Source organism: Miniopterus natalensis, chromosome 5 (genome assembly GCF_054644295.1).
Source record: "Miniopterus natalensis isolate mMinNat1 chromosome 5, mMinNat1.hap1, whole genome shotgun sequence".
Lineage (NCBI taxonomy): Eukaryota > Metazoa > Chordata > Mammalia > Chiroptera > Miniopteridae > Miniopterus > Miniopterus natalensis.
This window is the reverse complement of record NC_142085.1, coordinates 73,918,059-73,933,229: the sequence shown is the minus strand read 5'-3', so window position 1 is coordinate 73,933,229 and position 15,171 is coordinate 73,918,059. Positions and strand designations below refer to the sequence as shown.

The window sequence follows — 15,171 nt, the reverse complement described above, 5'->3', positions numbered from 1 at the left end:
TATTTATAAATTCATGTGTTTCTTACTGCTTATATATATGTGGTTCTTTGAATTCTCCTTTGAAAGAGTTGTAGCATCTTACCGAATTGCTGAGTTAAATAAACCTTTGACATGTGCTCATTTCATATTTCTATGAGAGGCAGGATTACACTCTCTTTTGAACAAACACCATTGAACATATTCTTTGGTTCACAGTTAGTTTCATTTACTGGTCCCAATTTCTCAGTTGATTTGAGCAGAAGGAAGATACCAAATTATGGAATCCATCCCTAGTTAGCTTTCCACAGTGCAAAGTTCAGTGTCCTGGTCTTAGGCTGTACTCTTTCCACTGTATGTTGTTTGTGAAGTTATAGAATGATGGGAAAACAATCTGGAATGACATAAAGCCCAAACTTGGTAGATGGCGGGCCATGTGAAGGTTGGCATTAAATATGTCTTTCATTGGCTCCCTAAGCTTATCGGCATTTGTTGAACGGGCACATGAAAAATATAATAGGATTTTATTATTTTCTTAAAGGAAGACTTTATAGGCACAAAAATTTAAAAAATGAAATCAATGAGAATATCTACTTTCCTTTCATCTGCAGCCTAAGCTTTTACACTCTATCCTCAGCAATTGTTTTCTTCTGATGATGCCAAACATAACTGAACAATACCTGCAACTGGCAGGTTTAGCTCATTTAATGAAAGTGCACCAACACCTGTCCTGGAAGAGTCAGGGCTGATCAGATAAGCTTTTGTGTTTCTAATTTTCATTGGCTGACAATGAACTTCCTTCTTTTGGATGTGGCCAAAGTGTTCTGCAAGGACAGAATCTATTCTGTGGTTTCCAAATTCCTTTGGAATCCTCAAGGCCAGAAGGAAACTGTTTTAAGATTCTAAGGTGGAATTCAGTCCTTAACTCTTCCTCTGAATGAATTTTCCCTGCCCTGGTCCTTCTTGAATGGCTGCAGGCTTATGAAAGTGGGGAAAGAGGGAAAAAGGAATAACAATGTTTAAAAATAAATAGTTTTTCATAAAATTAATCCAATTTTATGTTGTATATTTTAGTGTGAATTCTTTTGGGCGACTTACCATTTGTCAAGCGATCAAACAAGAAAATGTCAAAATCCCACATTCCCACTTTGGAGAGCATATGCTGAAAAGGCAAACAAAAAAACCACTCAAATAAATCATAGCAGAGACAAATATTTGCTTTGACACAGAGCGAGTAAAACAATTAAAAAGTTGAAAATACAGTAGCATTCTCCTGTCTATGCACGACTGGTTTGTAGTAAAATAAATCCTACTCTACTAGCTAATAACAATAGTGTTAGAGGGACAGGCGCAGGGATCAGTCGGCCTGGTCTGATGGCAACCACATCTCTGACTGGCTGTGGTACTTTGGGCAAGTTCCTTAACCTCTCTGTACCTCAGGTTCCTAATGGGAAAAATGTGGTGATACTATTACTTCAGAGGGTTGTTGTGAGGTTTAAATAAGGTAGTATATGTAAACATAAATGCATGTAATATAAGTGCTTAGAACAGTGCTTGTATATAGAAGCACACACACATTAGAAATCTGTTAAAACTACAGTTCCGTGAAGTCTCTATATCTTAAACTACTATTCACTTAATGCAGATTTACAACAAATTTTAATAAAATGAAATTAAATGATGGCTGAGCACATTATTCTGCTCAATGTGAGACTAACTGTAAAATTAACCACTGTAACAGGAAACTGAAGGGTGAACAATTGAAAATATTGGGGTAATCTACAGACCTATGTTAAATAGGCTTATTATTCTATTTTTATTTTTTAAAATACCCCCTGCTTAGAATTAGATGGTGTTAGCTCCCAGTGAGACACAGTGTTCCAGCTGCTGAGTCTCCCCTCACTGTAGGCCCTGTGGTGAGCCCTCCTCTTTTCTCATGGCCACCGCTCCTCTACCTGCCCCCGAATGGCTTCTTTGTATGTTAAGAAAAATCCAAAGGCCTCATCATGGCTCACAAAGACCTTCACGACACCATCAGAAAAGTGAAGGGTTGAGGGTGTTTGTGAGGTCTAGATGGAGTGAGCATTTTACCCAAGTCATACAAATCCAAGGGCAGAGAGCCAGGACGTGCTCTCTGATGCCCTGAGTTCTGGCCTCTGTTCTTTGTGTGTCTCAGCGTTGCCTTTCCTGAGAGGTGGCTGCTTAGAGGGGAGGCACCACTGAGAGCGTCTGTCACTCTGCTCCAGTGCTGAGAGCTCAGTCTCGCTCTCCTCTAACCAAACAAATGAACAAACAAACATTCACTCAGTCTCAGGCCTTGGGTTGTTAGAAGGAGTGATTCCCACCCCCCTTTTGTAGATCTAATATTGGGAATTAGTTCTTCTGGTATTACTTGCTATTTATTTCTTAACAGTATATATACAGTATAATATTACTTCACATGTAAACTATAAGATACTACCTTTGATTTCTTTTAAACTGAGGCAGTTTATTTCTGAACTTTAAATTCCTTTGGCAGTTTGGGTTAGAGATAGTCTGCGAGCTTTTTTTTTAGATTGTCACACATTAATTTCTACCTTCAGTTGGACCAATGAATTGCAAAAATAATTGTAAAATTAGTAAAAATTATTTGAATGAATTAAAAATTACAAAAAAGATAATGCACCATGTTGCTAGCCTAAAATGGAATTAAGAGTTGGCAATTATTGGGTTAATTTCACTGTAGCTATTACAAATGAGATAATCCAATGGGTTAAAAATTTGTTGTTCTCTCATTAGTAATCAATTAGTTAAAAAATTTACTTTATGTAGTGTTCTGCAAATGTTTTGCACAGAAATGAAAATAGCTAGGTATGAATATATTAAGCATGTAAACATGTTTTACCTCATTTAATCTCTGCTCACCCCTATGAGGTATGTATTTCTATTAACTTCATTTTGCATTAGAGGAAAAAGTCCAGAGATGCTGAGCAACCAGCCAGAGTCCCAGAGCATCTCAGTGTCCGAAGCAGGGCTCAGGCCTACTACCAGCGGAGGCACCTGCTCTCGGCCACTGCCTGCTGTGAGGTGGCAGAGGGGTAGCTAGCTCACCCTTGCTTGTCCAAGGTAGTCTTCATCCAGCAGGTGGAGAGGGGCCTGTGGTATAATTCCACGGAGCAGCCTTGACGCATGGAAGTATCTTTGAAAGCTTAACAGTCTTTTCACCTTTTTCTTGGTGCCGATTTCCCCTGAGTGTGTTGTATCTGTGGAAAGTAATCAAATTCAGAAATTATATATATTAAAAAGCCCCATTTTCTCCACTATATAAAAATACCATGTATTATAAAGGAGAGACATTTTAAAGATGCTCTTGATGCTTTCTTAAATATAGTCAATTTAATTCTGCTTTTGAAATTCTTCTAGAACCAAAAGAATATTTCTTAAATATTACATTTATTAAAATAGTGAGATATTTTTAGCCCTGCCTGGGTAGCTCACTTGGTGAGAACATCATCTCGATACACCAAGGTTGCGGGTCTAATTCTTGGTCAGGGCATATACAAGAGTAAGTCAATGAACGTGTGAATATGTGGAACAAATCTATCTCTCTCTCAAAGTCAATAAGTTAAAATATTAAAAAGTGATTTAAAAATATTGAAATATTTTAACATATAATTTTGGAAGACAAAGTATATGAATTAAAAACTGCATTTTCTTATTAATGATGCTATGCTTAGTAAGTGAAATCCATACACCTCTGCATGCATTTAAAGAACCAGTTAAGCTTTTTTCTGCTACATTGGAACTGACATTCCAATATTTGGATCAGGTTCTCATCCTACACTCTAGTCTGATCAAATCCTTCACCTGAATTAGAAGAGTTGAGAATACACTTGCCTAGAACTGAGGAAATGTTTCCTAGTGTTCCAAGGACATCAGTGACAAAGGAATCAACAATCTTAGCCTAAAAGCCACTTACATTCCCCTGACATGAAGCAGAGAGGGTGTTTACTTTCTAGTGGAGCACATTCTCTTTTGCTGGTGGCCATAAAAGTCTGATCCTGTCAGTAGAGATATTTTAATACTCATGTCAATGTACCTTTCAAAACTTGACTATTGACATTGTGGCCACTGTCCAGAAATACCCCAAGCCCATTATTTGAATGCCTGTCAAGGAGTGTCTTGTCTCAGCTGGAATTCTGTGAATCACTCTAGGGCCACGTAAGAGCCATCTGCTGACAATTTTGGATCTGAGTTAACTGAACAGTCTAGTGGGAAAAGGTACTGTTCATATATAAAGAAACTTTGGTTTCTCTCACGCCTCCTCCCACCTCCCTTTTCCTCTGTGGAACTCAGAGATCATAGTGGACGCCAGAAGCACAGGAATCAGTGGTCAGGGGCCTCCTTAGCAATGTGGCGCTCCCCACCGACGGTGAGTCAGTGACCAACATCAGTTTGTTACTTAGGCTGTATTATGCATACAAAGGAATAATTCAGGGCAGAGGAAACCTACTGTTCTCTGGAAATGCTACCTGATTAAAATTAAAAAAAAAAAATCTAGATTTCATGTGTGGAAAGAGGCAAACAAGTACGTGTGGAGATAAGAGGAATACAACGGAAGCTGGGTGTTTAGGTGCACAGCAATATAAAGATGGCACAGGTGGACTCAGTTCTACTAGTGGGTTCCTACTCATTTATATCAGTTTATCAAGTCAAAGTACAGGATAAAGTGGTTGATTCATTTATTTAAAAACATTTTGAGTGTTACTAGGGGCAGGCACTGTTCTAGATATTTGATGAGATCCTTCGGATCTAGATCCCCCAGTGAGCAAAACAAAGACCCCCGTCCTCCTAAAGCTTATATTCTAGCATAGAGAGACAGACAATAGACAATAAACATAAAGGAGAAGTACTTTATAAAAATGTGATAAGTGCAATGGGTAAAAAAAAGTAAGCAGAGACTGAGGGAGCAGAAGTTCTGTGTTGGGGTAGTTATGGTTGGCCTCATTAGAGGGTACAATTTAATCAAAAGCTGAAGTAGATGGAAGAGCTGGCCAAACAGGTATCTGGGGAAATGCCTTCCACACAGAGGGGCCAAGGCCGATAGCCCTAGAGCGGGAAGCGTCCCTAGCTGCGGGCCTGCAGGCGGGAGGACGGCAGGAGGCCCACGCAGACGGGGCGGGAGCGAGACGGGGAGGAAGAGGCGAGGGCTTGGAGCGAGGGGGCCTGAGACTCGCACGGGGCCTGGCCGGCCCCTGCAACAGCTTGGGCTCGATTCTGAGTGGAACACGGAACCACTTCAAAGCTCCGAGCGCAAGGGCGGTACAGTCATGTTACGCTTAAAGCGGGCCGCCCTGGCTTCTGCGCTCCCCGGGGGCAGGTTCTGAGGTGGCGGGGCCGGCGAGCCGCTGAAACAATCGGGCCGAGGCCATGGCTGCTGACGCCACGGGCGCGCGGCGGAGAGGTGGGGAAAGGGGATATTTGGGGTACCGCCAAGTTTTGGGCCCGAATAACCAGGTCGATGGAGCTGCCTCCGCCAAAGATGGGGAAGTCTGCGGGTGGAGCCGGTGTGGGTGGGTTTCACTCTTGCACACGCGGAATTTGGAAGTCTGTCGGGAAATCAGGTGACAATGGCAGGGACAAACAAGCGGCTATAAAATCCAGGGCCTGGGGAGGAGGCTGGGTTGGAAACATGAACTTAGGAGTTGTCAGATGAGATTATCTAGGGAGTATAGATACAGATGAGAAAAGCATCCAAGTCACATCTTTGGAGCATAAGCTCAGATAATGTAAAAATAATTCAATAATAAATTAAATCTAAACAATAAAACCATGTCATAGTTAATTGGTTATGGTAGCTTGTAGGTTAAAAAATAGCATTTGCTATTATATACACACCAATATTTTCTAAGCTACCAAGGCAAGCCATGACAACGCTGTTCAGCACCTCCATCTGGGTGTTCTTTCGACAACAAGAAAGTCATTCAGAAGTGATGCTAGATAGCCATTTATGAAAACAATAGGGTTTAATTTTCTTATTTGAGAAAATACATAAAGCTAAATGGAAAAAAAAAAGCCTCCAGGTAGCTCTCAAAACAGGAAGAACATTTAATAATAAAAAGATAAATTTATTTAAGACAATATTAATAACTTATTTATCAACTTTTATTTAGGGAGTACTTTGTGCTATGTGAAAAAGCGAAAAACTAGCATATCAGAAGCAGGAGGTACAGCTGAGAGAAAAAAATCCATATAAAGAACAATCTGTGAATAATAGTCATAACATTTTGAAGTGTTGAAATGTGTTGTACAATTACTGAATAAATCTGACACATTTGTTTCCAAAGGACTTTCAGTGAATAGCTAGTATATTTACTTCTACAATTAGATATATTATAATATGTATCTCTGAATAGATAGTTAAATGATTAGCTAAACTAAATTTTACAGATACCTCAACTAAATTCAGCTTATGAAAATTCAGTCTTAACAATGTCTCTAATAATAAAATACTGGATTGATGCCTTTATATAATTAAAAATATCATTATTTAAAGGCATTCAAAGTTATCCTAATGGTGCTTTTTATTTGGCTTTTATTGTTCTATGGGCTATGGGTCCCCAAATCCTCTTTTGACGTAGTTATAAAATGCTGCTCCAGAATGTTTTGTTGCCTGGTCCATGTGTGCATTGACCTGACTGTAAAATTCAATTTCTGCTTACTTGTTGTTTTATGAATTTCACAAATATGTGCATATTAACACGTTTCTGTACTATTTAGTCACTAATTTTAGGGTTATAAAGTTTAAATTGGCATGACCAATATGGTAATTAAAAAATTCACAAGTTGGGGTTGGCTTAAATGCAAAAAATGCTAATAAAAATTATTTTCATTTTGAGTACCTTCTCTATGACATATTCTCTTTATAAGGGCTAATGAATTTTGGCAGCAGGAGGAACTTTAAACCTAGAATAAATACCTGGGATTAAAAAAAGCTATAAGCCCACCTACATGATGAGGCTCTTTTTGTCAACTGTATACCTGGTTCCTTCAGCAAGTTCTGTATCCATTGTTTCCAGAATTTCAATAGTTAGCAATTGGTGCAGAAGCAGCTCAGGTGATGCCGAGAACAAAGAGAACCTTTCTGTTTAAGTGGGCAGAACTTGCCCTAAGCAAACATGAAGCTCCAACTCCATAAATTTAATATCAATACTTTCAGAGCATTAATCCAACAAAATCTCAAAATAATGTGTTATTAAAAAATGACCTACTCTGATAATTATCGTACTAATAATTATAATACTTACATATTATATAGTTATTGTTATATGCTATACTAATTATATGATAACTATAATAAAATTCCTTGCTAGGTTAATGGTTATTCATACACTTTGTTAGTTTACAGAAATAATCATAATCAAACTCCATTTTAAAAGAATAATCCCATTTATAAAGCAAGATGCTAATACTTTTTGGAATCATTTTCTCAATCCCCCAGATGGAGGTTCAGGGCCCAGGCCCTCCCGCCACCACCATTCGCTGTGATTAACCTTCACTACGACACTCAGTTGTGCCTGAATGATTGGAAATCCACTCTTATTTACAAGTCGGACTTTCCTATTAGACTGCAAGGTCTTGGAGGCCAGATTCCTGCTAGCTTTCTTTGAATTTCCACAATATCCTGCAGGTTGTAGGTGTTAAATACATGATGACAGAATTAAATAACTTTCCTACGTGTGAGCTCTGGTTCTAACTTCAAGAATGATGAACCTTGGAGAAATCAAGATAAAATTCTAGTTTTAAAGATGCAGTTTTAAAAAAGATGAGAAAAATTAATTAGTTTGATTTTAGGTGTAATGACTTCAGTACTCAAGTCTCACCTTTCACTGTCTAACCTCTCTAGATATTAAAGTCTCCATTTATTCATAAAAAGAGCCAGTTGCCACAAATCCTTTTAAAGTTTAGAAATGATATTATAATATTTAGAAATGATATTATAATATTGATACATAATGTTATATATAGAAAACCCTATCAAAAAACTGTTAGAACTAATAAACAAGTTAAGTAAAACTGCAGGATACAAAATCAATACGTAAAATCTGTTGCATTTCTATACACTAATAATGAACTATTAGAAAGAGAAATTAAGAAAACAATCTCATTTATAATTGCATCCAGAAGAATAAAATACATAGGAATAAATTTAACCAAGGAGGTGAAAAATCTGTGTACTGAAAACTATACGACTAATAAAAGAAATTAAAGAACACACATATAAATGGAAAGCAAATCTGTGCTCATGGACTGGAAGAAATAATATTGTTAAAAGTCCATAGCACCAAAAGCAATCTACAGATTCAATGCAATCCCCATAAATATTCCGATGCCATTTTTCATAGAAATAGAACAAACAATCCTAAAATTAGTATGGAACCACAAAGGATCCCAGACAGTCAAAGTGACCTTGAAAAATAAAAGTAAAGATGGAGACATCATGCTCCCTGATTTCAAACTATATTTTGAAGCTATAGTAATTAAAATAGTATAGTATTGGCATAAAAACAGACACATAGAATAAAGAGCCCAGATATAAGCCAACACATATATGTTCAATTCATTTATGACAAAAAAGCCAAGAATATACAATGGAGAAAGGACAGCTTCTTCAATAAATGGTGCTGAGAAAACTGGACAGACACATGAAAAAGACTGAAACTAGACCGCTGTCTTACACCACACACTACATTTAATTCAACACAGATTAAAGACTTGAACATAAGACCTGAAACCATAAAACTCTTAGAAGAAAACATAGGTGGTAAGCTGCAGGATATAGGTCTTAGTGATGATTTTCTGACTTTATCACCAACAGCAAAGGCAACAAAGACAAATATAATAAACAAGTGAGACTACATCCAACTAAAAAGCTTCTCCCCAGCGAAGGAGCCTATCAACAAGATGAAAAGGTAACCTACTGAATGGGAGAAAATATTTGCAAATCATATGTCTGATGAGTTAAAAGGAGCTAAGAAGCTAAGTTCTCGAAATCGAGGCCTTGAATAGAGACGTATTAAGCCCCGTGTCATTAGCTCTTCCATGCACGGCACTCACGGCTTCTTGATGGCTGTCACTAGAAGAAGAGCTCTGCCTCGACGCCACTCTCGAGTGGGAGGAGGGGGAGGGAAGGAGGCTCTTCTTTAAGGCAGAGCATATTGTTTCTCTAGTTCCACCTTTTAACGTGTTTACTTTCCCAGTTGCCATTTCTCTTTTATGTTCTTGACAGTGAAGAGAGAACTGACACGGCCGGTGTGAGTCACAGGAGGGAATGAGCCCCCCCCAGGGCGCCCCACCCGCTGCATCTGCGCCAGGCACGCGCCCAGATGTGTCCTAGAGGGTCAGGGTCTTGTCCTCACCAGCCGCCCAGTGCGCTGCTTTTTGGCAAAATGTGCCGTTTTTAGCCTATTGTTTCTGCCTAACATAAAACCCATTCCAACTCATGGATTATGAATCTCTAAATTCTGGGGTTCAGGGATAGTTGAAAAGCGATTTCCTTTTTGTAAGGAGGGAAAAGGGCTTTAAAAATAAGCTCTTAAGACTTCTCTGGGCAATAGAGAGGCTTTTCAAAATCCCAGTTTGAATGAAATTTAAATGAATTAGCAAGAAGCAGATCAAATTCCCTCAGTCCTAAAGAGGAAATATACGCCAGGCACAATGTGGTTTTATTGAACCCTCCGCTTCTCAGCGTTTGAAATGTTTAGCAAATCCCCAGTTTTGAGGGCAATGGTTTGTGGTGAGCAAATTGAGATGACCAAACTTTCAGTTGATTCTAAGTCTCCAGAGGTTAAAAACTGCTGCATTAACTCCCTAGTTCTCAGCATATATTTAAAATAAGTGTGGTCTTTTATCTGGAGATGTGTTTGGATTGTTAGATTTCAGTACAAAAATTCCAGATGTGTGTTGTAATATACATGATCTCCTTCCACTCTGTCTGCTGATCCCCTACCCCAGGATCATGGACTAACCCTTTGATTGCCTCCAGTTGTCCCTTCCAATCTATCTCACCTACCACTGACAGATTTATTCCTTAAACAGCTTCCACCATGTCAGCTCTCTGCTCCAAATTCTTCAATGGCTCCTCAGTGTCTACTTAGCTACATTGATATTATTAATTCTGGTATTCATGGCCCTCCACATTGTGATGCCAACTTACTTTTCCATTTTTATCCCCCAGCAGTTCCCTTGCAGATAAGTAGGTCTCTGTTCTTGCTGTTTTTCCTGCCCATGTCCCCCATGTTTTTCTGTGTGTGTGCTGAGTCCCACATTCCTTTTCAATTGAATACTGTCTCTACCTGTTGAAATGCCACCCACCCTTCAATCGCCCACCGCGAGTATTTCCCCCTCACCTCCCAAGCAGATCTTCTGTGAGTTCTCCTAACACTTTGTGGTTGGTATCATAGTTCCTGGTATTCTCCGCTCTCCTACTATTCAGCACACTATTGTATACCATGTTGGGGTCGAACCATTTTCATACGTATGATGCCCGGTTTAAAAGGTGTTTATTGAATACAAAAATGAAGGTATGAGGTGATTACTGAGTGAGATATATAGCTTTTTATTTTTCCTACCTACTGTAGCACATTACTTCCTTCGGGTAGGTACCACCATGGAATTGTTGAATTGAATGAATTGTCCAGAACAGGGAAGATTCATTCATCTAACACAATAGATAAGAGCATGACCCCCTAAGGAGAAGAATTTGAACTTTGATTTCTTTTCTGAATATAATGATTTTTCTGAAATGATTATAAGTGCACCTTTAGCATGGGCATAGACTAGCACAAAGTTTATCCATTGGTAGAGGTATGGGTAGGAACATGTAGCTCCAAAAACTTTTAGAAAGACTCCTTTATGTTTTATTATTTGGAAAGGAAATACATTGTAAGTGGGCTCCTTTCTCTTTGTAGGTTACAAAGGCTACTTGAATTATATTTCACTTGAGTGAATCCTCTGATTTGATGGATTGAAACAAGTGGGTATCTACATGTGGTTGGAGTATAACACTTAAAATGTACATATCCACCCAAGTTCATCAGAGAACTTGAGATGTTTAATTGTACATCCAGGTTTGTCTCTTATGGCCTATGGTTCTCTATGGGTTATAGTGGCACCTTAGGTGTAATCACAACTACAACTCTTGGTATAGGACACTCGTGAAGCAAAAGCTTCCATTAAGACTCATACCATTAATGGGCATGAAAAGCTATATGTTTTCACATTGAGCTAGATCATAGAGGAAAGAATTGTTTTAATGACTATTGCAGTATCCACCTGAATGGGTACCTGAACTGTCCCCAAAGATATAACTGATATACTTAATCTAGAACAAAAGTAAGTGGCCTCTCCATCCACTTATTTCATCTATAGCAAGAATAGTGCTTGGAACTAGGAGGATGGAACTAAGAAATATTGAGGACCTACTAGGTATGTTTACATTTGTCATCCCATTTAATTTTCATAAAAGTGGGTATTAGGAAGTTGGTATTAATAGGTACATTTTACAGATGAAGCAATGGATTTGAAAGGTTTAGTAATTTATCCAAAATTACACAACCGATCAGTAGCAGAGCAGGGACTGGAACTCAGGTCTATCTGATCTTGAAGATGATGTTCTGTTAATTATATCCTGCTTTTTATGGGAAGCATAGGGGAATGTGAGAGTCCAACACAGAATCCTATTTTCCCTGGGGAACAGTGATATGTCAATACTCAAGGAATCTCAGGTTCTCTCCCTTTAAAAAAATATGGTAAAACTAAAACAATAAAAGAAAAGTTTAATAGAATTCATAAATACAAGTTTTTTAAAATCAATAAAGATTTAACTAGAAAAACCCCCCAGAGAAATAACTTCATAATAAAATTTGGAAGTGATTCTATGTATGTAACTTTCCCGTTTCTCTCGCTAAATGTACGAATGGAATATTAAGAGGTGAATAAAAAATCGGTTGTGGGTTTCGAAATGGAAAACACATGTATTACTGACACTGACTTAATGTGATTTGATTGTTAGGTTGTTATACAAAGACATTCTCAGACATTGGTTAGCATCTCAAGCTCTGGAAGAGACAAACATTTTTGTTGTGTACATAGAGTGGAGCAGCAGTTTCAGGGGAAGGGAAAGAGTGGGAGGTATCTGGGCAAACAGGCTGCCCAAAATAAAACTGTGGCAGGATGCACACAGGCCTAGCGTTTAACCAAGACTTCAAGTCACTTAAGATTTTACCTGAAGCGCTGCTGACTGAGAGGGGGTCTGAGAGCATACTCTTACCTGTCTAACACAGGCATTTTTTCTTCTTCTTTTCTCTCTCTTTCTTAAAAGACAGAATTTCTAATTATCTTTATAATGCTAAATAACATTCCAATCAGGAATGGTTAATAAATATGAAATATTTGGTAGCTGTCAATGACTGAAACTGAAGCCCTTTTGGCATGACTTGGCTATTTGTTCTTTCTGAGTCTTTCTTGGTGCTTAGATTTAAGTAGTGTGGTAAACACCAGGAAGGGTCTGCTTGCAAGTATTCATTAAGTACCTACTCTGTGCAAGGTCCTGTGGTACTTGAATATACAGAATTTTTAAGATGGAGTTTCTGACCTCAGCTATCTAGAGGAAGGTTGTGGAATGGGCTCTATTTCCTTTACTACTTTTAGTTCTACTTCAGCGTGATGGGTAAAGAATATTTTCGTATAAAAATGTCTAGAAATTATCATGCAAAGTGGAAAATGTGAGCAAGAGGAAGATTATTGGCCTAGTGGGCTCTACTCTCAAGGATGTGATGATTCACTTTGCCTCTTGCCCTTGACACTGTCTGGTATGTCTGTAGGGGCTGTGGCAGGGTGGAGAGGGTGAGCGAACAGGATAGGAGAAAGGCATGAAGAAGGGAAACCAAAAAAGAAGGGGCATGCAAGCATCCGTCAGAGGTGACCTCTGTCTCAACGAAAGCCAGTCTGAAAGGAAATGTAAGAATTTTTGCACCACCCTGAATCCCACATGGGCTTGAGATTTGCTATCAGTGTGTTGTGCTCTTTCTGGTAACGGCCTGGGCTCTACATGCCCTTCCAGTGAGGCGAAGCCGAGCTACTGCAGGGGTGGAGTGGGCAGTTGAAAATATATTCCTATTCTTAGGACTATGGAGACCACAGATAACTAAAGATAATCTTATAGAAGCCCATTTGGGGGAAATGTGAATATACACTTAACCTGCTGCAGAGGCCTGCTCAAGCAGGAGTTGTGGAAATGCAAATGCAAAGGGGTGAAAGCAGGTGGCATAGAAATGCACTAAGAGCAGGTCAAGTATTTGTGTCGAATTTTCTCTTGCCTCCTTCATCCTTGTTCGTTAGCACTGGATTTCTCTGAATGCAGAGTTTAATTGCTGTGTCTGAAGCAGGTGACAGAGAAGGGAAGGCAGAGACATGGTAGCTACAGAATCAGTTCAGCTAAGGACTTTTGGAACAACCAAAAAGAACTGTCCTCGATTATTTCAATAGCTCATCCTTGCTTTCCCTTTCCCCTTTCTTTTTCTTTCTCCTTCCCCTTTCCCTTCTCTTCTCTTCCCTTTCTTCCCTCCTTCATTCCTTTCCTTCTCAAAATATTAACTAAGGGTTTACTTTGGTCCAGTCTCTGGGCAGGGCTGGGGGTGCAAAGATGATGAAGACACAGCCTCTTCCTCCAGAGAGTTCTCTGTCAAGAAGGGAGCTCACTCCTGTCCCTTCATGGCAGTAACAGCTGAAAACAGTGGTCCGGGGTTGGGGGTGGGGTATCTAAACTTTTCTGGGACCTCCAGCTGCCCTTCTAGCAGTCAGCTAGCAGTGCCCTCATGGGTTCTGGATCTTCAGGAGCCGCTATGATGCCATGATAGTGCTACTGTTCTCCCCGATGTTTCAAGCATTTCCACTTAGGTGCACCATGTTTAGCACCATCCTCCTGTGTTACCTGAAATCTCAGCCAATGGGGCTGTCTACCTAGGCAGAGCCTACAGGTGGTGTGATGGGGTGGAGTGGGAAGTGTTACTTCCAAGGAAATGAGCCCTTAGTCTAGAATGAGATGACCAGGTTCAAGTCTCGGTTCTTCTACTCATCTGTTTTGTGTAAAAGAATTGAAATTAACCTACGCAGTACACGCTCAATAAAGATTTAGTGGAATATGTGAAGACAGACCGAGTCAGGATACAACTATCATCTGGAAAGAGCTGCTGGACCAATCAGTGACTACCTGGGCTTGAATTAGCCTGCAGTTAGGCACGCAGCATCGGACAGACCCTGATGGGAGTGGGCAGAAGGAGCAGCCTAAAGCTTGAGGTGCTATCTCAGAATGGGGGAGGCTCTGTTTGGGGAAGAGATGGAAGCTGGGGTGGAGAGGCAGAGAGAGTAAAACAAAGGTGGTGTGTGGAAAGTCTTCCTTGCCCTTCCAGCGGTTGCTGGTATTCTGTGCTGGCCTCCTAGCGCAACCCTACCCCAATTTATATTCAGCAAAGCACTCATTCATGCATATCGGAACTGTCATGTTCACTTGTCTTTCTTACCCACTAAACTGTTAGTTCACCTAATTTAATGTTTAATCCCTAGTACTGATATTCTTGGTTGCACACAGTAGAATTACTAATTTAAAAAAAGTAGGTTCCATCTTAAGCTGAGGCAAGTGTTTTCAACTTTCCATTTTTGAAAATAAAACCCTGTTAGTTATTTTCAATAATCAGTTTTGTGATAAGAATTAAGGGGACAGATGTCAAATCATTGCTTTGGTAATTTGTGTAGGCCATATTTGATTCAAGCATACATGCTAAGCTAGCTTTCCAAAAGAACGGAAATTAGCCATCCCAAATGCCAGGCCCCAGCGCTTGGTAAAAAGCAAAATCTGCCCAGCTTCTTCAGTGTCCTAGAGAACATCCCTCTCCGTAATGACAAATCACAGTCTGCCCCCCTGGTGACCTGGTTGGGTTGACAGATTTCACACTGTTTAAGAATGAACAGTGAGGAGTGTTCTATTTGGAGAGTCTCCAGAACCATTCTTCAAAGTGTCAGAAAGATTACAACAGGGCGCAAAGTTCAGAAGTTCAGTTAAGTTTAAGGTCCTTTACCATGGAAAGTTTCGTTAATTTTTTTCCTTTTTCTTGTATACCTCAGTAAATGCTGCAGTTGCAAATTTCTCAGCATGAC

General features: G+C 39.5%; 1 protein-coding gene across 1 annotated transcript in view; it reads right to left on the bottom strand.

The window, feature by feature from the left end:
* Positions 1-15,171, bottom strand: part of PDE7B (phosphodiesterase 7B) — a 248,756-nt gene that overhangs the window by 27,187 nt on the left and 206,398 nt on the right. Inside the window, exons 4-5 of the mRNA XM_087817773.1 lie at positions 3,067-3,218; positions 1,075-1,138 (exon numbers count right to left, since the gene is read on the bottom strand). Of these exons, the coding sequence (XP_087673899.1) occupies positions 1,075-1,138; positions 3,067-3,218 (216 nt within the window). The remainder of the gene's footprint in view (positions 1-1,074; positions 1,139-3,066; positions 3,219-15,171) is intronic.